The sequence below is a fragment of the Gymnoscopelus braueri genome, assembly GCF_963280865.1.
Source record: "Gymnoscopelus braueri genome assembly, chromosome: 20".
NCBI lineage: Eukaryota > Metazoa > Chordata > Actinopteri > Myctophiformes > Myctophidae > Gymnoscopelus > Gymnoscopelus braueri.
In genome coordinates this window covers 20396552-20423810 of record NC_137622.1, presented here as the reverse complement: position 1 = coordinate 20423810, position 27259 = coordinate 20396552, and the positions used below count along the sequence as shown (strand labels likewise).

Genomic DNA, 27259 nt, shown 5'->3' with positions numbered 1-27259 from the left:
TAGGACCAGAGTCTGTGTTTTTCCGATCAGGCGGGAACCAAAATTTGATTGAATAACAACTTACTGTATTTTAATACGAAAAAATGGCACACTGTAAAAAATTGCATAATTTAATGACATCCATCTAAACCCGACACACACAACAACAGCTTTTTTAGGCGTAATGTTTGTGGCGTAACTTGCTGTAGTCACCATGTTTGCTTCACTGAGTAGTTGATGTGCGCACCTGGGTGAGCCCCTCCCCCTCTGTGGAATGCTCTGCCCATACCGTCAATGGACCCAGCCCCATTCCCCACTCCAAGGTTTCTTTTTAATATACATTTTAAGTATAATAATTAATTAATACGTTTAACCCCCAAATATAGTCGATGCCAATTGAACGAAACCTCCCCAAACCATTGTGTGTTACCACTGCACTGCTACTGTACCCTACTGGCTCACCTGTAGCCTGTAAACTGCTCATCTGCCCGTGAGCAGCCGCCACAGGGAGAATGTCGCACCTCCGTCCTACTCCTCCCGTTCAACACCCCCCGCTGGCAGGCACCGCCCCAGCCTGTAGGAGTCGCTAGCGTAGCTACAAAGATCGCCCTCCCCACGTGGCTTCCCTCCCGTGAACGCGGTCAGTTGTGTTCGTATAGATGCTCTGCCAAGCCAGGTGCACAATGGTGCATTCAAACCCCTATACTCTGCGGTGTTGGACAGGTACTTTTATCCCTGGGCCACCCGAGCCCCCTTGGATCAGAGGTTACCTGAAGTCTTACCACACAGGTTCCCACCTATATAACCAGACACACAAAACACACCAGTCAGATCAGATGCTTTGTCTTTACTACAGAGCCAGAGACCAAGGGTGGCGGAGTGCACAGCCGTCCCTTAGATTCGGACGACCTGCGTCTGATCGAGGAAGACCTGGGCAAACAGCTGGGCTCCAGTCCCAGGGACAGGGACTGGGAGGCCGAGGATGACCTGGAGCCTTACCTCTATGGAATGGAGAATGGAGGTACGGAAGGCCAGCACCTTTTGAGCTTATACCACTTACTCGTTATTATATGTAATATTACGTACCTAACTACCTATATTGTTTATTTATGAAGATTTTCTGTTATATAATGTGATATATTAGTATACAATATGTTATGGCAATGATATCCCACTGTAGGTCTCACGATTAATGGTCACTGTGTTTTCACTTCGGCCGTCAAGAGAAGTATCTAACTACTCATTAAACGGGTCTCTCTTGTTTCGAATCTTGTTCTTATAATGAATTTCCATGTTGTTCCATTTTCCAATGCCATTTCCATATTCTAGATATATTGAATAATGACCTTCAGATAGTGATTTTGAAAAATAAAACTAAAAAACTAAACACTTCAAATATCGATTGACATTTACGGTCTTTTTATTTATATCTTTGAGTCATACTATCTGTAGATATCTAAACTGGCTCGTGCTTGGCACCACGAGCCAGGAAGCCACTAGCTGTACATTTGAGATGTAGCCTTGACTGCTGAGTGTACGTCACTGAGTACACTGAGGAACCTTACACTACTGGCATGGACGTGTACTCCTGGTGTCCCTAAAGGGCCTTTGCGCTTCACTCTAAAAACACTTCTGCTGCTTGGGCCGCTGGCGTAGCGGTCCAGGCACCTAGGCTCAATGTAGCCTGACAGCGCGTCGCGGGCCTTTGCTGCATGTCACTTCCCATCTCTCTCCCCATTTCATGTCAGCCCACTGTCCTATCCATAAAGGCATACAAAAAACACTCCTGCTATTCTGCTCCTCTGAACAACTTTATAAGAAGTGCGTGTGTGTGTGTGTGTGTGTGTGTATGCGTGTGATGTCCCTTCAGACATGTTTTACTCCATGGGTCCAGGGGGAATGAGCAGTAGTGTGACGTCTGCACGCTCAGGCAGCGAGCTGTCAGACAGCGACATGGAGTCGTCCACACACAGCCTGGCCAGTCTCGCACAGCCTGCTTCAGTTTCTGCACAGGTACAGCTAGTTGTCACTGTTTGTCAAATAACTTATAGCCCTTCAGAGACATCCCCCCCCCCCCCCCCTTTTCTGATAACATCCCCAGTGATTCTTTTCTTTATGGTCACGCCTGGGTGTGTGCAATTGAAAGCCATCTGTGTTTCTGTGTACAGGCATTTTTTAAAACAATTTGAAATGTTGTTTATTTCCTTCCCTACTGGACCTGCTTCCTGCCATATCATTCAGTCTTGTTTTGTTTTCCTCTCACAGGGCAGCATGGGGAACTGCCCCAGGCGTTATCCCGTAGCAGGTTCTCTGTCCAGTATGTCCCAGGTTAGCAGCCGAGCCAGAGGTGAGGTCACAGCACCATACAGGGTTTGAATGAATTCAGGGCTCAGAATGATATCTTGGATATCACCGTCCATTACATCATGATTATTGAGACTAAATACATTTAGAAATTGTAGTTTCACAATATTTCTTTTTAAATATGGCCTATGGGTCCCAGACCCCCTGTTGAAGACCCCTGCTGTATATAAAGCACAGTCTGTGGTGCATGCCACACACATTTCACTGCACATACTTGTATGAGGGAGTGACAAATCTTTCTTGAATCTCATGTGCCATCACATCTCCTGTTCAGGGCGCTCTCACACCAACCGGTCAGAGCCGCTGAAACCCGATGCATTGTTGCGGCTGACGCTGGGTGGTCTCACCCTCACCCTGCTGCAGGAGGACCCACCCCCCGGGCCTGATGGAGCCTCCTCATTGGCTCAAGTGTCTCGGGTGTTCTTCCGTGAGCTGGCCTTTTTCAAGGACAGCATGTTTAGTGAGAGAGACTTCCGCCATCTGAGAGGAAACTTCGCCAAAGCCTGCCCGCATTCCCACCTCAGGTACTCAATGTTATACACATGCATACACATGCATATACTGTAGTATATTGTTAAGTGATGCTGTCAGAAATTATGTGTACTCTTCCAGGACTTTAGAACTGCAGTAGAGAAATTTGCAATTTTATGTATCTATGCATACAGACAACAAGTCTCTCTCTCTCTCTCACACACACACACACACACACACACACACACACACACACACACACACACACACACACACACACACACACACACACAGGCAGCCCACTTTAGCTTATAAGTGACCCTTTCTCTCTTTGTCCCTCTCCTTCTCCATCACTCCTACTCCTAGATTAACGGGGGCGGCGGTACAGGTCGCCTTAGAGATGCGGAGTGGGAGCCGCCACAGTCGGGCTGTGACCTCTGACATTTCATTCAGCAGGCTGGAACTGTTAGAGTGTCTCTGGGAAGACGGCAATCCTCAGTACAGTGAGGTAGAGAACAGTCTGTCTGTCTATCTACACCTGTCTGTCTTTTTTCAATTATCTATGCTGTGTGTGTATGTTCAACACATCTATATTTATCTATACAATATATATCTATTCTGTGTGTGGTTGCATGTCTGTGTACACCTGTTTGTCCCTCTGTATCTCATTTGAAACCATCTATTACAGTAATGTGCTGTGAGCTGACATCATGTCCATCTCTGTCTCTGGGTCTTAGTTGCTGCAGTTCCAGAATGCCGGTCTGTTCACAGTGGGAGCTGTTGCCAGACCCTGTGCAAAGTTACACTATGGCCTCACTGAAAAACACCTGCGCAAGGTATTACACGCACACACGCACACACGCACACACGCACACAGAGAGGGGGAGAGAAATAAGGATACTATGGCGCTTTTCCACTGCATGGTAATGGCTCGACTCATGTTTGTTTTCCATTGGGCCAAAATATAACTTGGTACTTTTAACGGCATAGCTCTGCAGGAGTCTAGACGTCTACAAGATGGTTGGTCTGTGTGTCTGTCTGTGTGTCTGGAGATAATCTCGCAAACTGATGGACCCCAGCGCCTCATTTCTTGGGCCCACTGCCATGAATCAATTTTGAGCAACTGAATGAAAATGTGATCAGAAGCATGTTTCCAGACAGCATTAGCGTTATCGTTAGCTTTAACTTTACCATTGTTTAGCACTCTCCTACGCAGAGGGTTGTACTTTGCTATGATGACCAGGTACAATACGAGCCGATACCATGCAGTGAAACAGCGCCATTAGACATGTGTGGAATAGAGAGGCAGGAGTAGAAGTGAAAAAGCTTTTTTATTCTTGGAGAAGGTCGTAAACCGCTCGTTCGTGTGTGTGTGTTTGTATCCACAGGGTAAGCAGCGGGTTGTACGTCGAGACAGTGAGGTGAGAGTAGAGCTGGCGGAACTGAGTGCTGAGTTGGACCTGGACGTCCTGGCCCGCCTGGGGAGCCTGAGCAAAGCCTTCAGCCACTGTCCTACACAAACCACTGGACCTGTGCACACGCAGGTGAACACCTTACACAGATACATACAGTACATACACAAATCACTGGACCTGTACACATACAGGTGAACACCTTACACAGATACATACAGTACATACAAATCACTGGACCTGTACTCACGCAGGTAAACACCTTACACAGATACATACAGTACATACACAAATCACTGGACCTGTACACACGCAGGTGAACACCTTACACAGATTGATACATACAGTACATACACAGCAGTGGTCAGCGGAGCATTAAGCTGGTGTCTTGACTAGACAGAACGGGACATTGTTGCAAAACCTTCGGGGAAGGCAAGAACAAATGCAATCGATCTCAGATGCACGCCATTGAACAGCTCCCAGGTCAGCCTGTGACAGGTTGTTTGTTACTTGTTGTTAGTGAGTAGAGTGAGGAGGAGAATAAAACAAGAACATGCCCAAATTACATTGGTGTCACTGCTGACACCTGACAGCCTTTCACAGTACATTCTTATGCACAAATAATGTGCATGGAAAATAAATATTGCTGCTGTTTCTTCATTCCTAAAAGGTTGACTTTTTGGAAATTCTGATATCAATGTTGTGTGTGTGTGAGATGGACAGCTTTTCTCCTCCCTCTCTCATTCTTTTCTATTCCTTCCTACCACTCTTTCAGACCCAGAGCAGTGAGCTGTGGTCCTCCTTCTCGCTCCTCTCCCCCCACGCCGTGGTCAAGCTCCGCTTCCCCATACCAGACCTACGTCCCCTTCCCATGCGCCGCCCCCCAGGCCAGCGGAATGTGCGGCAGGAGACCCTGGTTCTTGAGCTGACGGATCTGGAGCTGAAGCACCAGGAGGCCCCAGATCTCCATCAGGGAGAACATGCAGCCCCTGGCCAACCCCCTGCTCCCTGTCTCACACAGCTGCTAGAGGCCTCCTTTACTGACATGCACGGTGGGTGGGGGATTTAGGAGAGAGTGGTGTTGGATTTAAGATGCTTGTAGTACATTAAAAGCAGCAGTTCATATGGTTGTTAGTTGTATTTGTGTGCGTTTGCTAGCAGGGCTTTAAGGTTGGCAATGCCAGTCTGTCCACCCATCCAACACTTTGGTCCCAAACAAGATATTTCAGAAAATTCTTGCTGGATTGCCATGGCATTTTCTGTATACTTTCATGTTCCCAGAGGATGAACCATACTGACGTTGGTGAACCCATGGCCTTTTCTGCTAGCACCTTCAATAGGCCAGACTTTGACTTGTTCTACTGATTTTAAGCCCCCCCCCCCCACACACACACACACACACACACCACACATATTCTGGTACTAATAATAATTTAACATTTTGTATATATTTATTTCCTTTTTTCCCACACCATGATGATCTTGTATTGTCTCCTCCAGGATCATATGTGGACTGGGAGGGAGGCTCCTTTCCCTGTATCAGAGTTAAGAAGAACCAAGACTCCCTGCCCAGGTTAGTGGTGGGAGTGAGGATAAGGATGGGGAGAAATCATTCCCGTCTCTCTGCACTGTCCCATCCAAATAAAATGACCATTATCATGTTCCATAATATGTCCACAAAACGCTCATGAAAGTAAAACTTCAGAACAAGTGTATTATTGCGGTTATCGCAAGACCTTTGCATGATAAATACTACTATTTTTATAAATAAATCTGCTTTGCATGATACAATCAAGTCTCATCGCAGTTTTAATTTCTCACCGTTGTCCATTTTGGTTCATCCTCCTTCTTCTTAGGATATCGGTACGTGTGAATGGAGGCGAGTCCCAGGACTCAAGAGGAGGCCTAGGTGGACTAGGCCTCGGCCTGGCCGGGGACTTAGGGACTATGTCCTTTGAGAGTCCTTGTGAGCTCCGCGATAAGACCAGCTCTCCATTCTCCTCCAACCGTACTATGTTTGAGACTGAGGAGGTACACTGGTACCTACATACACACATTAAATGTTCACATGGTTCTTTTCCTTTTACCAGAGTTGTTGATTACTGGTCTCCTCTCCTCAGATGGTCATTCCAGCAGATCCTGAAGAGATGCGTCAGTTCCAGGCCCAGTGTGTGGCCCAGAGCCAGTGTGTGATGGACATTTGCCTGCCACTGGCTTACATCCTGCTGCCTAGCAAACAGGCCTTCCAGAGCGTTTACAATAGGTTTGTGTGTGTGTGTGTGTGTCTGTCTAAAATGTAACGTCATCACATCCATCATAATATAGTGTATTTCTGCGAGTATGATGGCAGGTCAGCGGGGTTAGCGGTCCACTGTCAGTTTTTCCACACGTTTTGCACACATCTGCTGTAATACGTGACACGACCTCTCACTCTCTCTCTCCACCTCTCTTGTGGGTCTTTCTCCTGCAGGATTAACAATGACCTGTTGATGTGGGAGCCCCCTCCCCCTCCTCCCCCCTCTGCTCACACCCCCCACCGCCATCACACTGACGATGAGTTTCGGCTCTGCAAGTCAGCCTTCAGACTGGGTTAGTCCCAATTACAGCTATACATTTCACATATGTCCAATGGGAGATAAAACTGAACATATTGAGCAAGCCGCTTTTATTTTTTTACTCTTAACTGAACAGTGTTTTCATAGATTTAATCTGTTCTCTCTCTCTGCATCACAGACTCTGATTCTGAGGATGATGAAGCTCAGTACGCCTCTGCCAGTGAATCAGCTAGGAGACAGTTAGAGCCACGTCCTAACCACAACCTCAGTCTTCTTTCCCTCACGGTCCTCATAGGCAAGGGCCGCCTTCAAGCCATGGCGGACAGGAAGGTGAGCCAGCTATGTGCTGACCATAGTGAGACTGCATTATCTACTGACGATCTCATTTGTTCATCCCTTTATTCACTTTAAATGATCAGGGAAGATGTTTTATTTTAAAATCATTTTGTCTTGCCTGCCATTTCCATTTATTTCCACTGCATTCTTTTAATATACAAAAGTATTTTCCAAATGATTTCCATTCCTCTCTGTGTTCTCAGGCGGAGGAGGATAATCATGGTGAGATTGTGTTAGACCTGGAAGAGGGGAAGTTATTCAGTGTGGCACAGCACCAGAACAACCCAAATCTCAACTTCCTTTGTGTAGAGAGCAGACGGGTGGAGCTATACCATCGAGGTGTGTGACGTCATAAATATTTCATGCACAAAACACACTTCTGTGTCAGCCATAATCACAAGGTTGTTCTCTCTCATTATGCCATCACAGCGGCAGTGAAAGACTCCCCCATCCCAGAATGGTTGGAGATGCCCAGCTTCACTCCCCCGAAGCACCTGGACCCTACCATCTACCCCACAGAGGTGGGTGTGAGCAGCGTGAGTGGCAGGGAAAGTAAGCTCCAGATGCTGTCCACAGCCATCAAAATCACCCTGGACCTCCAGAAAAACATCAAGGTGGGTGCTTGTGAAAGAGACCAACATGGCACATCCATACTGAGATTCAGTTGTTTTTGCTGCGTGGCTCTAGGGGGCGAGCAATTTTGGAGAGGGGTTTTGAGTGAGTCTTCATAGATCATAGACATCATGCATGTCCGGCGTCACTGACTGGACACATGTAGTCCGAGATCCACAGGCACCCTGTCTTGTTTAAATATCCTTGTTTTCTGTTCTGTTTCTAGGAGTTCCTGGTTGCAATTCGTCTCCAAGGCGCCACTATGCGGCACTACATGGCGCAGACAAATCACAGTTGGTACGAGCAGGTAGGAAGAAGTACCGAGAAGCTCCTGGAAGCAAGTGCTCCTCATCCAGAGTTTTCATTCCCATCTCTGTGTCATCTATCCCATGTTTCACCTTTCAAAATGCATTAAACTAGAAGGCATGAAGGTAAAATTCAAGGAAGGAGGCATAATAGAGCCCTGAAGCCCTGCACACAAGTGTGCTGGTTGTGCAGTCAGTGGGCTATCACTTGTCTGTGATCTACTACAGGATCATCCCAATGTGACTAATTTGCCACACATTCCATTGCAGGAAAATAAATAAACATGATGTAGAGTCTAGTATCAGCAAGCATGGGCTCCCTGTCCAATTGTTAGCTGTCGATAGTAAGTCAGTATGTGTGCAGCTTGCGAACAAAGCTGCACAAATGACAATGCAGTGTTCAGTGGCCAAGCTGCACTATACAGGCTGGCTTCTTGTGGGCATGTCGATGTCTCCTTTGGCCAAGTGGAAACGACAATGTTTAAGTATTTCGCCTAGCCTATGATGTACAAATGTGCGTTATGACGTTAAGAAATTTGCTGCAAAGAATTACATTTTACATGCATAGATTCTCAACTACTTTTCATGAGACTGACATACACAGATACTGTGTATGTCAGTCTTCTAAAGGCCTAGCTTAGTTTATTAAAGTAGTGTTCCTTCATCATACTTCATCATATAGCCCTGCTGTCAGCACAGCATGACGGCAGTGTGACAGATTTTGCCTCCTCAGTGAAACCAATTGACATACTCTGCTCTTTTCAGACAGGCTGAATTCATAATAACTAAAATATTTTCAAATGTGTTAATCTTCCTCCCAACTGAATCTCTGTTTCATTAAATTTTTTACTGTAGTTGGTTGACTTTCTGGACGTCATCGATGATCCTATCCTGGGATATACACCCCCTGCAGTCATCACCATCCTGCATACACACTTGGCTACCTGCGCTGTAGACTACAGGTACACACGCACACACAGTCATGCAAATTGTATAGCCCATGTATAGATCTTAATAGATAGTAAATGTGAACATTTGATATAACATTCAAACCCCCTTGTTCCATCATCGTTTTCTTTAATCCTGTGTGTCTCTCTCTTTCTCTCTCTCTCTCTCTCTCTCTCTCTCAGGCCCCTGTATCTGCCACTGCGAGTGTTGTTCACAGCGGAGTCATTCTCGCTGTCCAGCAACATTATCGTAGACACTGCCACTTTCCACCTCAGGTAACACCGCTTTATCATCAATTCATCAGTTCAACTCCAGTGAGGTAGCAAGTCGCCATTTGGAAAATATCAACCCATGCTGTTTTAACAACATGATCCCTAGAGTCCCTTTTCTGGGGCAAATATTTGGCAAAAATACAAGCTCATAATGCATTGTGACACATTGTGAGCTTGTAGATTGGCTAATTTGGGGGAAGAGATTTGGTGTAGAGGGGCAATAGGCATGGAACTAGTATAGAGCTCTGGGGGACTACATATAGCCTTTGAGTGGTTAAGATCAACTTGTCAACATCACATCAGCTCTGACGTTTTTTGTTAAGAACAGGATTGTCTGTGTTTTATGATATCAACCAGTGTCCTTGTCAGACCACGTTCATGGACTATGGATATTTTATTTTATTTACAGTCATTTATCAATACGTTGTACTGCTATTTAACCACTGTCACCCTGTCATCCCTATTTTGGGCTTGTCATTATAGGCAAAGATTATTATTATCATTAAGTGTGTGGTTGTGTTTTTTGTTTGTTAGATTCATCCTGGATGATTCTGCCATCTACCTCTCTGACAAGTGTGAGAGTGACACAGTAGACCTGAGGAAAGGTAGGACGCGTGCAGCGGGATTGTTTTGTGACTGTGTGTGTGTGGATGTAACCCTAGTATAATAGATTCAGAAATGTGTCTTGGTAACAAGCATACAGGAAAATACAGTAATATGAGGCCGTGTTTTGCCATAGAATGTGGATCAGTACATTCAAAGTTACACTATATATCTTTTTTTTTTTGTGTGAATAAAATGTAATTTTGATGAATCTGTATGGTAGAGCAGTAGCCTGGCTCCAGCCCCTGAATCGCTAGCCAACGCAACATGTTGTGAGCTTGTAGATTAGTTATTTCCGGCAAAGATATTTGGTCTAGAGGGGAAAAAGGAGGGGGCCTAATATATATACCCCTGTGGGACAATGAAGTATATAGTTTTTTTTACAACATACACATTATAATATGTTTTGCTCCTGGGTCTCTTTCCGTTCCCCAGACTATGTGTGTATTGTGGACATTGACTTGCTGGAGCTGGCCATCACCACATTTAAAGGCAGTGACAAAGGCAAACTGGTGAGTACACATTATCGAGTACACCATAGCTCTGCAGTTATTCATCTCTGCTTATGAAGAATGGATGGTTAGGCCTGGTACATACTCCTTATGAAAAGCGAACATGCCGAACTCAGCTGGGTAGGCACGTTTTTATGATTTTGTTTCTCACAATTGCAACTTGATATCTCATCTGTCTGCTCCGACAATGTGAGATAGGCAATTGTGAGAAAAGTACTCAGAATTCTGAAATCTTAAGTCTCAATTCCGACACGTTTTTACGTGGACATGGGCTTTTATAATTGTTGTATATGTATTAAAAATAAATATGTATGGATATAGATTCAAAACCAGAAATTACCTCCCAATTACCAAATGTAATTACCGTAAACATTTAGAGGGAAAATTACTTAAAGTACATGCTTATATGACTGGAATTCTCCCAGTGTTTCACATTACAGTAAGATGAATATAATATGATGGGGTAGAATTATACACCCCTCCTCTGTCCCTTCATGTTCCTCTTATACCCTCTTCCAGTTCTGTCTCTTTGTTTCACTCTCTCTCCCCTTTCCCTCTTAAACAACCACCTTATCTACCAGTCTTTGTTTCACTCTCTACCCAGCAGGTGCTCCTAAACCCCTGTTCACCTGTTTCATCCATTTCTCCATTTCTCCCTGTTCTTTTCTTTCTGACCTCCAGAGCCAGCCATTGTTTGAGCTGCGTTGTTCCAACAACGTGGTACACCTGCACACCTGTTCTGATTCCTGTGCCGCCCTGGTCAACATGCTGCAATACCTGGTTTCCCAGGGTGACCTGCACCCCCCACCAAAACACGCCTCACCCACTGAGATCGCCGGACAGAAATTGCCGGTAAAGGCCTGATATTATCCTCTTATCAATCAAGACTGTCAAAAATCTGTTCTTCCCAGTTGATGATATGACCTTTGACCTTGACAAGGATGAGGCCGCACAGCTCTTAGCCACGATGCTGAAAGTTTAATTAGAATTAAATGAAACCAACGTTTCGACAAATACAGTCTTCCTCAGGGTATGACCTTTGACCTTGACACTGAATGTAGAACTTGAAAATACATTTTTTCCAAGTGGCCAGGTTCTCTGTGGATTCTGAGTGTCCTCAGAAGGGTCGTTCAATGGCTAAGCTAGCAGGATTTCAGCAATGTAACCTAACAGCTCCCAGAATGCACAATAGAAAAAATCGTATGCATTTACAGTGCACAGTGGTCAATATAGACACAATGACTGTGTCAGACTCAGAAGCTGAATGAAGATGATACAAATTGTTCGCTTTGCTAACTTGCTTCAATTTAAAAAATGACGTTTCTTTAGTTGTCGGAAAGCCCTGCCTCGCTGCCGCCCTGCCCTCCTGCTGAGACTGCTGAGATAAATCAGTATGATCTAACCGATGCGTTGATTGACACCGAGAAGACACAACGAGATGTGGAGCTTGATTCAGGTACTGAAGGATCAACAAATAGTATTTGATTTCTTACTTTCTGTCACATGGATGGTCCGAATTTGTTTGATTTATCAAAACAGAATATTCACTCTGCATTGGCTTCAAATTCAATTTAGCCAATATCAAAATACGCTTGCACAGACCCCAACATTTCTCTATTTGATGCTGTGCATTTGTTTAGGTTCTCCCACTATGCTGCGGGGCTCACCTGTCTCAGTCTATCTGTTCCCTGGAGAGGCCCCAAAGCCCCAGCCATCCTCCCTTCTGGAAGAGGAAGATTCTGAACTGGATGGATTGGTGGCCACAGCAACCGAGGCGCAGGCTGATATGATGTCGGAAGAAGGCTCTGAGGGTTCGACCGACAACGATGACTTCTGCATATTGGAGGCTCCTGGCATGGGCATTCCTGTGAGTTTAATTACCTGGCGGACAGTTGTTTTGTTTCATTGGTTTCTTTAGACAACAGATAAATGTCAAGTGTCTCTGTCTAATCAGTGACTGACATTGCTGTCCTTAGTCGGTTTCGGCAATGTAATGAATGATTTCTTTTTTTATATTTTTTAACTATGCAGGTGATATTTTGTGACATGACACAAGGCATAAATAAATACAGGTGAAGGCTGGGACTTTGACTCTCTTTGTCTCATTGACTGATTTTAATACTCATTGATCCCTCTCTCAGCCCAGGGACGGTGAGCCTGTGGTGACAGTGCTCGCCCAGGGGCCCGTTAAGGTGAAGGAAGGTCATTTCTCCAGGCCACGGGGCAGCTCAGACCTGCTCAGGGCGCCCAGCCGCTTCCCAATGCCCCAGAGCAGGGTGGTGCTCCGGGAAGTCTCAGTTGTCTGGCACCTGTATGGGGGCAAGGACTTCGGGGGCAAGCCCTTGTCCGTACATGCCCAGCATGGAAATCGGTAACACATGTTCTTATGTATTCACACTCACACACATGCACACTGACTACGTAAATGTCTCTCTCATTGTAACTTGACTTGAGTTTTGGACTACCACGTAATGCATTATACTGTTTATATATACAGTATATATGTTATATATTATTTATTTATTTTTCTGGCTTTTATTGCTTCTTGGTAGCCCACAGTGTAGAGAGACAGGAAACAGGGAGAGGGAGTCGGGGAGTGACATGCAGCTAAGGTCTTCCGGCCCAGGAATTGAACCAGGTGTAACATACCCCCGGCCATATAACTATATATTCAATTCAATTCAATTCAAACTTTATTCCAGACTATATATATAACTAACTATACCCAGGGTTAAAGTGGGCTAGCCTTTTTTATATGCAGTAGGTATATTCTGGGCTAGTCCAGTTTATTTAGATAGCTGTTAAACCTGGACTCGATGTCCGGCATCAGAGCCTATGTGGCATGCGCCCTAACCACTACTGCCCCCCACAGTATATTATTCTTTATTGAGACAGGTTCATTATTAGAGGCAGATGTCTGACTATGGTGAGACTCCCTGACTTCCCCTCCGGTCAAAAGAACCAGGGAGGAAAATCACCCCCTCCCCTATACAGGACATACTTATCACTGTTAATTAAACACTGATCTGCCACTACATCACTTTCATCATTATACACACAAAATACAACTCAGCTCAACATAATTAATACTTTGTTATTAACAGAATAAATCATTCAAATTAAGTCTTCTTCTAATGATCACAGCAAAAGTCAAATAGTTCAGCCACATTCAATGTTAATAATAATTTAGTCAAAAAACTCCCACAAACACATTACCTACAAATCACTGTTTACATTAAATAGAATGTGTGGGAAAGAGTGAGAGAGACTGAGTGAATGTGTGTGTATGTTATATACTAGACAGGTCTGTAAGCCAATGAAGGTTTCCCTTCACAGTCGCTTTCAGTACACAACATAACTCCATGATTGTTTTCTCCCTCACTCTTGCCACGTTGCTCATCTTCCAGGGGTCGTTCTGTCCCAGCGGGTGTGCGTGGCTCCCCATCCCGCTCTGCACCTTCCTCCCGACCTCAGAACTCCTGGCGCTGGGCTGGAGGCAGCGGTCGGCAGCACTCACTGCTCATGGAGATACAGCTCACCAAGGTATGTATTTACATACGTGTGTGTGCATGCATGTGTATGTGCAGGAGAAAACCGCCAATGAATCTTAGTTTAAGGTGATATTTTCTTCTGGTACTTACAGTTATTTTACTACCACCATATTACCCAAAAGACATGTACAGTACATGTGGCATACAAGCAATTTTTGTGATATTGTGCTCAGTTTCTGCATCCGTCTCTTCCAATGGGGTTTTGTACTCATCTGTCACACAGGTGTCCTTCCAGCATGAGGCCTACGCTGTGCCAGTTCCGGGGCAGGAGGCGGAGGGGGTGGGTTTTGGTACTGGTGTGGGAATGGGACCAGGCAGCGAGCAGCCCCTCTCCAGGCAGGTGTTCATCGTCCAGGAGCTGGAGATCCGAGACAGGCTGGCTTCCTCACAGCTCAACAAGTTCCTCTACCTCTACACGAGCGAGAGCATGCCTCGCCGAGCCCACTCCAACATGGTGAGACAGGGAGAGAAGGGAAAAGGGAGACGTAATGAAGAAAGGGTGGAATGTAATTTCCCTTGGTTCTTTATGTTGTGTTTAACTTTAATCAGCTGAGGTGCCAAATAGTTTGAGAGTGCCATAAAATGTTCACGACCACAAGTGTGCTTTTCTGTGATTTGAAGTTAGCTGACAATAATTTCTCCATTATTCTATTGGCGTAAACACACTCATCTGGTGCACCACGGAGGTTAACTCATTGAGTGCCATTGACGTGTTTCATGTGTTTTACCGCAATGGTGCAACGTGACAATGACGTGTTTGACGTGTTTTTGAAAAAAAAACAAAAAAAAATGTTCAGAACCCAAGATATCATTATCTGAAGATTTGCAGCTCCATCCGCTCCTTGTTTAACTTATAACTGAAAAAGGCTGTATCTCGCTTTACTTTGAAAAAATATATATAATAATCGCACTGGCCAGAAATAGCCAGAAATAATTCTGGCACTCAGTGAGTTAAAATACACACTAAAAACTATTTTCAGACATTTAAACTAAATTATAACAGTGAAAGAAGGGAAATGTATCTATCTTTTGTATTGGTTTTGAGAGTAGGTGTTTGTGTGTCTCAGTTGACAGTGAAGGCCCTGCAGGTGTGTCCAGAGTCTGGCCTCGGAGGTCCAGAGTGCTGTCTCCGAGTCAGCCTGCTGCCCCTACGACTCAACATTGACCAGGTACCACCAGCTTCATAAATGAAACACCACCAAGAGCCACAGTAGAACCACTTTTATTACTATACAAACACAACTGGTATTGTTTAACAAACCAATACCAGCTTCTTTTCACCATCTTCCATAGATATATGCTGTTCATTAAGACTGTCTCAATGTCTCTGGAAGTTTACATTTGGAATGTTGTATCTGCCTATTGTCCATGATCGAACCTGTCTTATTTCTTTCCTCTCTAGGATGCTCTGTTCTTCCTGAAGGATTTTTTCAGTAATCTAGCTTCATCTGTTAACCCTTACCTGCCTTTGGACCCTGCAGCCGAGGGTGAGCTGGATGTCCTCAATGTTTTTATGCATATATAAAACCCCTGTTACAGAGAGAGACCATATGAGATTTGTCTTACGCATTGATCCTCTCAGTCAAGGCAGACTCCTCACAGAAGTCGTCTGAGGAGGCAGAGTCAGGTGGGGTCCTGGGGGCTGACCTCTCTGCTTCTGTGGAAACCACTTACAGTGAACAGAGCTCCTCTTCCGCTGGCTCCACCTCCTCCACTGACCAGCCAATCTACTTCCGGTATGTAAGCACAATCACATCTCAACAATGAGGGAGTTTGATTTCTACAGGGCAGCAGTGTTCTGAAGGTTAGACCAAATGACTTGTGTGATGATGCTGACAAGCATGCTTCCGAATCCGGCCACAAGTGGTGTGCAGTAATTTCCTCCCCTTCATCAACAAGTAACCACACATGTGCCCTTTAGTCTCAACTCGATCCTCAAATGCCCTTTTGTAGTTTCTCAGTAGCCTGCAATGGAAGACTGTGCTTATACTGGGCAGCTTGACTTATGTTAGTAATCATAAAACAGGCGGTGTGGTGAAAAAGAGCGAGCATACTTAGTATATCCCCCAAAGTAAGTGGTAAATAAAGGGTAAAAATCGAGGTTTAATATCTAAATCGTTTCTCTCTTTTTGTCATTGCCTATATGTGTCTCTTTCTGCCATCATCTTGTCCAGGGAGTTTCGTTTCACCTCTGAAGTGCCTATCTGGCTGGACTATCATGGTAAACATGTGGTCATTGAACAGGTGAGAAACCAACTGATACCAACAATCTATCTGTCACCTGGCCTGAACCAAAGCCAACCAAGCATACACATTATATGGTTTTCTTTGGATGATACTTCGTCAAAAAAATGTCTTATTGGTACGTTTTACATTAACACATCCACCGCCAGAGGTTAATCTCATAATGTACTCACCAGTGCCAAGGTGTTTTTGTTGTTTTTTTGTTTTTTTCATGTCGCCATAGATCTTGTTAAAATCCTTAAGATTGAGCCGTGAACGGTCTGTTTACATCCGCGAGATCTCCCTGTATCTCCCAGTGAAGACCGCATGTCAAACGGACTTCCATGACTGTAGTTAGAGCGGATTACGTTAAACAGTGAAATGCGAGGAGAAAAAACTACAGGAAGAGAATTGAGTTTCAGTTTCGTCTGTAGAATGGGAGCGGGCGTGATCGTCGAAACCGGATCCCAAATAATTCTATTTCCTGTCATCAAACCGGAAACGGAAGTGGATCAAAAAAATTCCGAAAGTGCACCCGGACCGCGCATGCGCGAAAAGACCGCAGCCCGTAGGACTACGGGCTCGGCGCTTAACCGTTGGATTTAACGGCCCGTAGAACTACGGGCCCGGCGGTAAAGGTGTTAATGCTAGTATTTAAAAAACAAATATATACCATTTATGTATTCTTTGTTTTTTTATGCTTGGTGTACTTGCTGCACTGGCAGTAAACAGGAAACGTTGCACATTATCACTGCCGGCTGCCTTGTAATTTGTTTGGAATGACTGGAATGTTTTGCATGAAAATTACTCTGTTCTTTAGGTATAAAACACATATGTCTCGTGCATTTGATGTTGGAGGACTACTAGTGTCCTTTATGTAAACAAATAAAGAAGAGTTAGAATTAAAAAAGTCACAAGCGAGGTATTCAAAAAACATTGAATTATAGATGATTAATTCATTCATGATTAAACAACATACACCGCACACATATGGCATGCATGCACTGTGAGCTTGTGGCAGGTTTACATACATTGGTCAATTAAAACTGACCACACTTTTACAGAATTGCATGGTGACTTAATATGACACAAGCATGGGACACAGACAGTGAGAGACCGAGAGAACCAGAGCGTGAGATGCAGTTTAACGTTACTTTGTCAGGCAGGTTATAAATTATTATCGAGGCGTGCCTCCTGGCAGAGGTTTGCACTCCATTGTGTGCCCCTTTCTAGTTTGACTTGTATCGTCATGTAAAAGAGGTCTATAGAACTGTACAGCGCATTGTGCTTTGTAGTATAAATTCTATATGCAGTACAAGCTTTTTGGTCAAATTGCTCTGGAAGCTCATTAATTCCAGTAACAACACTCTTCTGGCATCTAATCTGTTATGTTTTCACAGGGAACATTTGCAGGGATCCTGATTGGCCTGGCCCAGTTAAACTGCTCAGAACTGAAGCTGAAGAGACTCTGCTGCAGAAATGGGTACCAACACACACTCTTTATCAAAATGTAGAGAAGTAGCGCTTTGATTTAGACTCAGGAATTGATTTTATTAAGCCCCTTTCCCACAGGGAATCATTAGCATTGCTGGATAGAAAATAGCCTTCATACTGTAGCTAATTTCCCTCTTTAATAATAAGTTCTGCATTAGTCTGTTACCACAGTAACTCTTAACTCTGCTCTGGTCGCCAGCCTTACCATCACGCACACACATGCTCTTTCTCTCACTCCCCACCACCCACCCCTTATGCACAACCTACTATATTATATACAAGTAAGACGCGCGAACGCTGGAAGCGAATGCAGCTCGGAAATATTGTGTATGTACGGACTTGTAATCCGTGTTATGTCACCGTGATGGGGAGAGAAGTGTGTGTGTGTGTGTGTGTGCTGTTGTGCATTTTCATTCCTGCACTCTGCCGCCCTCTGGGGGCCAGAGTGCACAGTGCATGCACACAGAGACGCAGAGACACAACCCGAGCACGTTTACATAGTAAGCTCCACTTGGTCGGAGGCGCGGCTTCGCCGCGCCTCCTTCCGCGTTCGCAATTAGAGATATTCCTTAAAGGAGTTACGCTATTTGTATAACAAGAAGAAATGCCGACTCATGAAAATAATTACACTTTAAGAATCCTTTTATTTTTCAGCGAATCTCTTAGTTGAACCAATTTTTTTTGTGTGAAGTAGTGTTAACAACTCATTCACTGCCAATGACGTCTTTTGACGGTTGTAGATCGAAAGCCCTCACTGCCAATGACGTCTTTTGACGAAATCTTTTATTTATTTATTTTTTTTAAATTTTGCACACAGAACCAGGAGATAACGTGATCCAAAGATTTACTGCTCCATTCACTTCCTGGTTAAAGTATTTTGGAAATATGCTCGGCTCCTGTGTTTGACTATGTATTTTTTGCGAGACATGCTATTTTCAACGGCGTATGACAAGCGAACGGGAGGGACGTTTGTTTTTTCTTTCGCGGAAGCACAGTGAAAAAACCCTCCGTGATTAGCAAACATCAGGGGATCGATCATATTGGAGATAAATATTCTGTGACTACTTGAAAAGGTAAGAAAATCGCTGGCAGTCTGGGCTTTATTTATTTATTTACTCTGGTAGTGAATGAGTTAATAGTTTATAAATATCGCTGCGTCCATGTAGAGATGAGCGAATGAAACTTAGAGGCTATAAAACAGCTATTATTTCTTACATCAAATGCTTTATTGGGAAACAGCTTTGTTCATAGAACAAAACATCATATGACAATAAGACTATTTCATTTCCACTCCAGCTGCGGGATAAATGTTAATGAACTACGAACAAAATTCGAGAAACAGCGCTTATTCCTACAGGAAGCAAACATGGAACATTTCTAGAGGATTAACAGCTTTACATGCCAGCAGTGGTGTAAAGTAACCAAGTATATTTACTCAAGTACTGTACTTAAGTACAATTTTGAGGTACTTTTACTTTACTGGAGTATTTCAGTTGTCTATACTTTTACTTCTACTCCACTACATCTCGGAGGCAAATATTGTACTTTTACTCCACTACAATTATTTGAGAAGTGTAGTTAGTAGTTACTTTGCAGATATCAAAACATACGTTAACCACCTATTTTATACATAGGCTATTTGAAAATAGCCGATCTACAAGCGCTGTGAAGCGCGTTGTGAGCTTGTGATCTGCTATTTTCAAACATTTTAGTACTTTTACGTTTGGTACTTTAAGTACATTTCTAAACCAATACTTTTGTACTTTTACGGAAGTACATTTTGAATTCCGGACTTTTACTGGTAACGGAGTACTTCTACGTTGCAGTATTGATACTTTTACTTAAGTAAAACATTTGAGTACTTTTTCCACCACTGCATGCCAGTGGGAACAGGGCTTTAGTTGATATACAGCTTTTTGTTGTTCTGTTTACATCAGAACATTGTGATTTGTGAGTGTGATAAATGATTTTCTTTATTTCCTCTACTTCATTGCAGTCTTCTTGGTGTAGACAAGGTGATCCACTATGCCGTCTCTGAATGGCTGACCGACATTAGGAAGAACCAGCTGCAAGGCATTCTGGGAGGAGTAGGCCCCATGCACTCTGTTGTCCAGTTGTGTGAGTTGATATTTCTCGTTTCTTTACCAAAATGAACTGAAGCTCCATGTGAGTTTAGGTGATATGTAACACCAGCCATTCCCATAATCTTTCTGTCCCTTCTGCTTCTTTTAGTCCATGGAGTAAAGGATCTGTTCTGGATGCCTATAGAGCAATACAGAAAAGATGGACGCATTATCCGAGGTCTCCAGAGGGGGGCAGCATCATTTGGCACCTCCACAGCTTCAGCTGCTCTGGAGCTCAGTAACAGGCTTGTGCAGGCCATACAGGTACCAGCCATGTACACAGTACTCAAAAGTACACATTACTGAACCCTTTCTATAGCTAACTAGATACAGGAATATAACACCACAGGTATTTTGAGTGCAATCATTATTATGGCTCCTGTACATCCAGCATACAGTAGTACCTGTTAATAGTCGCGTCTCCCTCTCCCTCTGCAGGCCACGGCAGAGACGGTGTATGACATCCTGTCGCCCACACCACCTCTCACACGCTATGCCATCACAGAGGGTGGTCGGGCCACCTCCAGTCGACCCCGCCGAGCTCACCAACCCGCAGACCTCCGAGAGGGTGTGGCAAAGGCCTACGATACCGTCCGAGAGGTGGGTTCTCATCTCAAAACTACTCGTAGTCAAAACATCCAAAGAATCAGTTGCCATTTAACACATTCACCGCCAAAGTTTATTCATGATAAAATCACCCACTGCCAGGGTTTTTAATCATTTTTTTTATAGAAAAAATGTTAATTATTTGTCCGTTTATTTTTTAACATTGAAGTGAATGGATTTTTTTAAATATTTTTTTTTATATCTCCTAATTCGTTAGGGTTAGGGTTATAAGTTTATACTCAAAAATTAGAGAAACATTTTAGGAATTCAAAAACAGAATAAAAAAAAATAATTAAAAGGGGAGAATTCTCCCCTTTGGCGGTAAACACCATTGACTGAAAAGGGGAGAATTCTCCCCTTTGGCGGTGAGTAAGGAAGTGTCTTTTGAACTGCTAAAAACTTGCGGAAGCCCTGCAACACGTTTAACACGATTAAACTCTTCTCTCTCCTCTCCAGGGAATGATTGACACGGCTCAGACATTGTGCGACGTCGCTTCCCGCGGCCACGAGCAGAAGGGCCTCCCCGGCGCTGTGGGCGGCGTCTTGCGGCAGATCCCGCCCACAGTGGTCCGTCCTCTAATAGTGGCCTCGGAGGCGACCTCCAACCTGCTGGGTGGCATGCGCAACCAGATCAAACCAGACGCTCGGAAGGAGGACTTTTTAAAATGGCGCACAGAGGAAGGCCCAGAGTGATTATTACTTTTAAGAGGACATGTTGTATGTGTGCTTGTGGGTGTGACAGTGACTTGGGAAAGTATCACTTGAGGGAGTGAATCGAGTAATTGAATGTGCGTATGTATGTATGTATATATGGATGAGAGTCTGAAGAGTGTGTTCTGATGCAAAACAAAAGGACTAACTACTACTGCAGTGATTGACACCCAGTATTTCACATCGCTCCGTCATAATCATTCAATAATATTTCCCCTGCTGATGCAATCAGTAACTTTCTAGTATGCAAACATATCACCATCACTCTCATCTGACTTTGTTGCGCGTAACCGAAACCAACTAAGGGCATATGGCGTTTTCCTATGTTATTTATAAAAAAAACAACAATACTTGTTGTTGAACCCTTGAATTCACACAGTGCTGCTACATGTGAACTGAGATGTGGGGGAAAAAATCCCATTAGATCAATTTAGATATCAGCTCACTTCCCATGTCTGCTTAGCATGGTGAAAGACCTGTAATGGAGTGATTGTTGATGGTATCGGTGGTTAAAACATTTATGTCACCATGTCGGAAGAGTGAAGGAGAGATTATAATGTTATTACCTTTCTCCCTGGCGAACCAATAATCAATGCACCAATGCCTGAATACATTCTGTGCAGTGATAGGTGTTCAAATTATACGTTAAAAGTCAGGGAACATAGCAGGCAGCAAGACATAATATTAACAAGCTTTCCTTATAGTGTCACTCTTCCGACATAGAGGAATGTCTGTCTTAACCATTGGATTAAAAAACACTTAAAAATTCCCTGATTGGCTTCTATCGAGAGGTGAAGTGATCCCAACCTTAGTTCACGTGGGGGAGAGACAAATAGTGGATAAAGTGAGACTGTTCTAATGAAGTGTCCTTCGCGAAGATCCCTCCAGATGATGCGGTGACAGGTCTTTTTTTTCCTCCACGCTGATATCACAACAGTACCCTCTTTGATTGTTCCAGCCTTGCCCTTGCGTTGCCCTCAATGGCCCCTGTAGTGTTTATCTTTGTGCCATAAAGCTTGCAGTGACTTTTTTTTGTTTTGTTTGTGATGCCTTACTTGGTGCTCTATTATATTCATGATACTCGACTATAATTGTGACACATACAGGCTCATATTCATACATGTATTTGACAAGTATCCTGACTTAATCGAAACACTTGATCAAATGAATCGTCTGGATAGAAAATCACACAGTGTATTCTGCAATGGCTCTTCAAAGGCCAGTTCGATTCTCTGTAAACGTCATCCACAACCCGCGGTTAAATATTTTACTTGGATCTACTTCCAATCAACATTTCTAAATAATTCATCTGTTCTGCTGTTCAGCTCTGTTGTGTTTTGCTTCGAGTTACCGAGGGGTCCCGTACCGTTGACTGACTAATTTGCTCAATCTTCACAGTCTCTGCTTTATTCATTTCTTTAGTTGCCTTCTTTTTTTTTGTTATTGTTTTTGTTGTTTTTTGTAAGATATTAAACATTAGTATTAATTGTCATACTAATTTTTGAAGTAAGGATAATTCTGGAGATATGAAACTCTGGTGTTGGAGAAAAAGAAATGGGGGTTTTGTGGCTTAAAAACGTTTTACATTTTTATCTTTTTTGAATTTTAAATGTTTGTCTGTGTGTGTGTGAGACAGGGTTGTATGTGTGTTTGAGTGCGCGTGTGCACGCGCATGATGCATGTTTGTGAGGGTGACCGGTTGATATATTTGTTACACCTCGTGTGTAATTACTATTTACTATATCATACGCTGTATGAATGACCTGTATATTACAAAGACAATGAGTACACAAATTAATACAAAAAATAAAAATTTGAATATAAAAACGGACTGTTGCCAGTAATTTTTATTTACTTTTTATGTTTGAGCAAGACATGTATTTTATAGTATAGTTATATATGCATAAAGTACTCGTTTGAACTGAGCCGTAATATATAACAGTGGTGGAAAGTAGCTAAGTACATGTACTCAAGTACTGTACTTAAGTACAATTTTGAGGTATTTGTACTTTACTTAAGAATTTCCAATACTTTTAGTTCTACTCCACTACATCTCAGAGGCAAATATTGTACTTTTACCATCATTTGACCACTTTAGTTACTAGCTACTTTGTAGATTTAGATTACAAAACATACACACAACTTCAGCCCTTAAGTAAATGTTGAATTCCTGATTTTTACTTGTAACAGAGTCTTTCTACATGGCAGTATTGATACTTTTACTTAAGTAAAAAAAATTGGGTACTTTTCCCACCACTGAGAATTAAATATAAAAGAAAACACGTTCATAAAAGTACAGTTTTGTAGCTTCATTTAAGTAGCCTACCTACGTTATGCGTGGGAACTTGAATTGGACAAAATGTTTCGGGGGAACTTCAAACCGATGCACCAAGTTGTACTTCCGGTCCACATGTAAACGCTTTGCGTGAATGCTAATATCCAACCAATATCTGAAGTAAATATCGGTTTTACTCCATAGAGACTGTAGGAAAACCAGTGGAATCGTCGTTTTGGATTATACATTATATACCTGTCGGTCTAAAGATGAAACTACTCACGCACAACATGCTGACGTCTCACGTGAAAGGAGTTACTAAAGGCTACCCTCTGGTTATCAAGGTAAAACCCTCTGCTTATTACCTTCATCATATGGAGACACTGCTTTCATATTTAGGAGGATGCAGCAGTGGTGGAAAGTAACTAAGTACATTTACTCAAGTGCTGTACTTAAGTACGATTTCGAGGTATTTTACATTCTGCATAATGAGTACTTTTGCTTTTGGTACTTTAAGTACATTTTGATACCAATACTTTTGTACTTTTACTCAAGTAAATTTTGTATTACGGACTTTTACTTGTAACAGAGTATTTCTATATTGCAGACAGTATTGATACTTTACTTAAGTAAAAAATGTGAGTACTTTTTCCACCACTGCCTTCATCATCTGGACACAGTGGTTTCATTTTCATATATAGAAACCAGGCAGCCCTGCAGTTTCCCACCATTAAGGGGTGATGTTTTATTATTGGTGCGTCTGTCAGATTAGTCTATGATGTCATTTACCTGGTATAATGATATAGTTTTGAAATTTAATGAAAATATGACTATCATTATGACTTCTTTTTTAGTTAAATTGTTATTTCGTTTGGATAGGGTATATTATACCTTATCCAAACTAAATATATGAAGACCTAACTTCAATAATAATGATTATAATAATATTACTTACTTACTTACTTATTTAAATATTGAAAACCTACAGCTTTACCTCAATGCCTTTTTAAATGTCTTTACATCATCAAGATGACTTGACTCCAGTATATCTCTATATATAAAAATTGTGCCATGGGTATTTACTGTATGTCACATGTCCAGATCTTATATTTTCTCAAAAGTGACTAGTATTATGGGTGAAGGCAGAGCATCACCATTTTGTGTTATCACATTATTTTGACTTTGCACAAATAAACACACTAGGCCTACTAGGCCGCCAATAATCGAGAAGCAGTTTTTTTATATGTATATATTTTTGTATTCTTATAGCTCAACAAATCGACATGGATTATTTTATTTTTTTAAATGAATCGACTAAATTGATTAGTCTGTTTAACCACTTAAGTAAGCCTTGCCGAGCCCTGAGGCCCATAGGGCAGGAACCTATCTCCTGTTAACTTAGCGTGAGTTAGCTTGACATGACACTAGTATGACGCGTAGTAGGGTTAAGTGTTTAACCACTTAACCCTGTATTATACTTCGTCATGAGCTTGTAGATCTGTTATTTTCACCATTAAAACAATTGTGTTAATTAATTGTACATTTTTTAAATAATCGTGATATTGATTTGAAGTCGTTTCGCCCAGCCACCTATAAAGGTTTGACAGCCTTACGGTTGGACCCTGTATATAGATTAATATGGCTAAATTATGGACTAATAAATAAGATTCTTCCCCTGTGTTGTGTTCGCAGGCTACAGAGGTGAAGGTGAACGAGGTGGAGTTCAACCCACAGTTTGTCAGTCGTATGATCCCCAAGCTGGAGTGGAGCGCTCTGGTGCAAGCAGCTGGGGAGGTGAGTGGTCTCGCATAGCCAGACTACTATTCCACAATCTCCAAAATGCTATATAGGTATAGTCTGGAACTGCACCCCCTGAAAGCCGATTCCGGAAGATCTGTTCGTCATGTCCGTTCACGAAAATATATTTTAAAATAGCTATAAAATATATTTTAGAATACCCATTTTCTGATAAGCATCATAAACATTTGGCAAGTATAGGGTTGCACTCAGAGTGACAAGATCAAGAAGTTTTTATTTCTCCATATGCCTTCAGGTCATGGTGGACTTATATTTTAGTCTTTATTTGATTTAAGAAGACATTATTTAACAGGTCAAGTTTATGTCCCAAACTGGGCAATTTATGCTACAGCAGATAATAAAAACTCTAAAACACAGTAAACATACATAAACAAGGACATAGACATTCTGTAATATGTACATAGAGGAGTAGTTGTGTTAACTACATACACTGACACCTGTGATCTATCCAATACCACATGTTTTCTACTGTAACCACTGTTCAGCCCTGTTGGACCAGTATTGATGTAGTACCCAAACGAGAACTTTGATTTGTGTTCCCGGGTTTTCAGCTCCAGTCTTCTGGGTGTCCAAGCAAAACCCTTAGTTAGATAGTTTATTAGAATTTAAAATAACCCACAAATCATACATGTTGGTTAAAAACATTCCTGGATAAAACAGAATAAAGTCCATGACTTATTTCCATTGTGATCCTTTCACAAACCAAAACAGTGACAACCCATGTGTGTGGCAGTCTTAGCTATAATAAATCATAAGAATGTACTTAACAAAACATAACACAACCACATTGTATAAAATATATACATACATAAAATGAATCAAAACTGCTTGATTCATACAGGTACCTTCTCCAACAGCCAGATGTTTTAAATTCAAACGTTCTCAAATTAGTTGTTTACTAAATTGCTGTATCCAAGTTGTTCCACTGAGAAACACCCAAGTATGTAAAAGATCCCTTTCCAACAAGACTTTTGAATTAATTAACACACATCTATCTTGTGAAGATATCCTGTCAAACTCCGTGTCTTACTGGTGGGTACTGTCCAGTATGAGTCCTTGCTACAGTATGATGCATTTTCTCTCCACAGTTGGATCAACTACAAGACCTGCCTACTGATCTGATACCAGACTATGAGAAAAATGAAGAGTTCTTGAAGAAAGTTCACAGGGTGCTGCTTGAGGTGCGCAGCTCATTGTTCATAATCTACCATTAAAAAACAGCAGCAGTTGTCTTGTCATGCATTTTGGATGCCATTGTTTATTACTCTGTGTGGACCTCTAGTGGTGATAAAAGACATAAACACTACTTATATCATTCTGTTATCACTTCTTCCTATTTGCTTGTGTTGAACTTTGTGTGCGTTTGTGTATAATGTTGTAGGTGGAGGTTATCGAGGGGTGTCTGCAGTGCCCTGAGTCTGGACGTGAATTCCCCATTTCCAGAGGGGTCCCCAACATGTTGCTGAACGATGATGAGGTGTAGAAAGGAGCCCAAATACATGTATATATTTCTTTTTTTTTAGGATTTACTCAAAGGTGGCCCCTTATCTCTAGTGCACTGTGTATACACATCATCACCAGTTCTCACATACTCCATGCTCGCCTCATTCTTAACCAGCAGTCATAATGGGACTGCAGGATTTCAAAAAAGAGGAAAAACGTCTGGACTCTGGTTTTGAGTGTGTATTGTGAGAAAATGTGCTGCCATGTTCAATTGTTTGAAGTTAGGATGTCTGAGGCTTTTTGGTGGCCGGCGCTGCTCCTGGGAAAAAGAGAAATGACGCGTAGTGGAACGACATATTCCCCAGCTCTGTTCTCAGTCTGAGTGGTGGTTTTGTTTTCTATTTATCTTTGTGACCAGTGGGGTTTCTTTTATTTTCAATAAAAACTGAATCCACTATGTTCACTAGCAGCCTAAATTGTTTTCTGTTCGTCAACAATATTTATTCACTGTCATATTATAGAATTTGCATGTGCATATATATTTTGAAAGTGTTCGCATTTCCATGAATGAAGGGCAGATTATGACTGAAGTCTGTGAACCCTATCCTTTCAGCTCTACATTCATTCTCCCTCTGGGTTGAGAAAG

The 27259-nt window shown here is 42.6% G+C and overlaps 2 protein-coding genes across 2 annotated transcripts in view; both read left to right on the top strand.

The window, feature by feature from the left end:
* atg2a (autophagy related 2A) overlaps nt 1-22888 on the top strand; it is a 30897-nt gene extending 8009 nt beyond the window's left edge. Inside the window, exons 8-42 of the mRNA XM_080416912.1 lie at nt 836-1000; nt 1850-1992; nt 2245-2326; nt 2618-2867; nt 3181-3322; nt 3552-3650; nt 4203-4358; nt 5002-5278; nt 5727-5799; nt 6083-6257; nt 6347-6489; nt 6697-6815; nt 6960-7111; nt 7321-7456; nt 7547-7731; nt 7956-8036; nt 8890-8996; nt 9165-9257; nt 9789-9859; nt 10293-10369; nt 11051-11221; nt 11699-11825; nt 12010-12236; nt 12511-12740; nt 13777-13912; nt 14144-14374; nt 14988-15089; nt 15323-15407; nt 15503-15656; nt 16095-16164; nt 17544-17626; nt 19634-19755; nt 19870-20024; nt 20199-20360; nt 20823-22888. Coding sequence (XP_080273038.1) covers nt 836-1000; nt 1850-1992; nt 2245-2326; nt 2618-2867; nt 3181-3322; nt 3552-3650; nt 4203-4358; nt 5002-5278; nt 5727-5799; nt 6083-6257; nt 6347-6489; nt 6697-6815; nt 6960-7111; nt 7321-7456; nt 7547-7731; nt 7956-8036; nt 8890-8996; nt 9165-9257; nt 9789-9859; nt 10293-10369; nt 11051-11221; nt 11699-11825; nt 12010-12236; nt 12511-12740; nt 13777-13912; nt 14144-14374; nt 14988-15089; nt 15323-15407; nt 15503-15656; nt 16095-16164; nt 17544-17626; nt 19634-19755; nt 19870-20024; nt 20199-20360; nt 20823-21059 — 5018 coding nt within the window. The 3' untranslated portion in view covers nt 21060-22888. The remainder of the gene's footprint in view (nt 1-835; nt 1001-1849; nt 1993-2244; nt 2327-2617; nt 2868-3180; nt 3323-3551; nt 3651-4202; nt 4359-5001; nt 5279-5726; nt 5800-6082; nt 6258-6346; nt 6490-6696; nt 6816-6959; nt 7112-7320; nt 7457-7546; nt 7732-7955; nt 8037-8889; nt 8997-9164; nt 9258-9788; nt 9860-10292; nt 10370-11050; nt 11222-11698; nt 11826-12009; nt 12237-12510; nt 12741-13776; nt 13913-14143; nt 14375-14987; nt 15090-15322; nt 15408-15502; nt 15657-16094; nt 16165-17543; nt 17627-19633; nt 19756-19869; nt 20025-20198; nt 20361-20822) is intronic.
* A 583-nt stretch (nt 22889-23471) lies between these two features.
* On the top strand, nt 23472-27072 carry trmt112 (tRNA methyltransferase activator subunit 11-2). Its single transcript, XM_080415823.1, has 4 exons — nt 23472-23696; nt 25045-25146; nt 26259-26351; nt 26552-27072. The coding sequence occupies exons 1-4, from the start codon at nt 23622-23624 to the stop codon at nt 26651-26653; spliced, it is 372 nt and encodes a 123-aa protein (XP_080271949.1). The 5' UTR covers nt 23472-23621; the 3' UTR covers nt 26654-27072.
* Nucleotides 27073-27259: the final 187 nt, after the last annotated feature.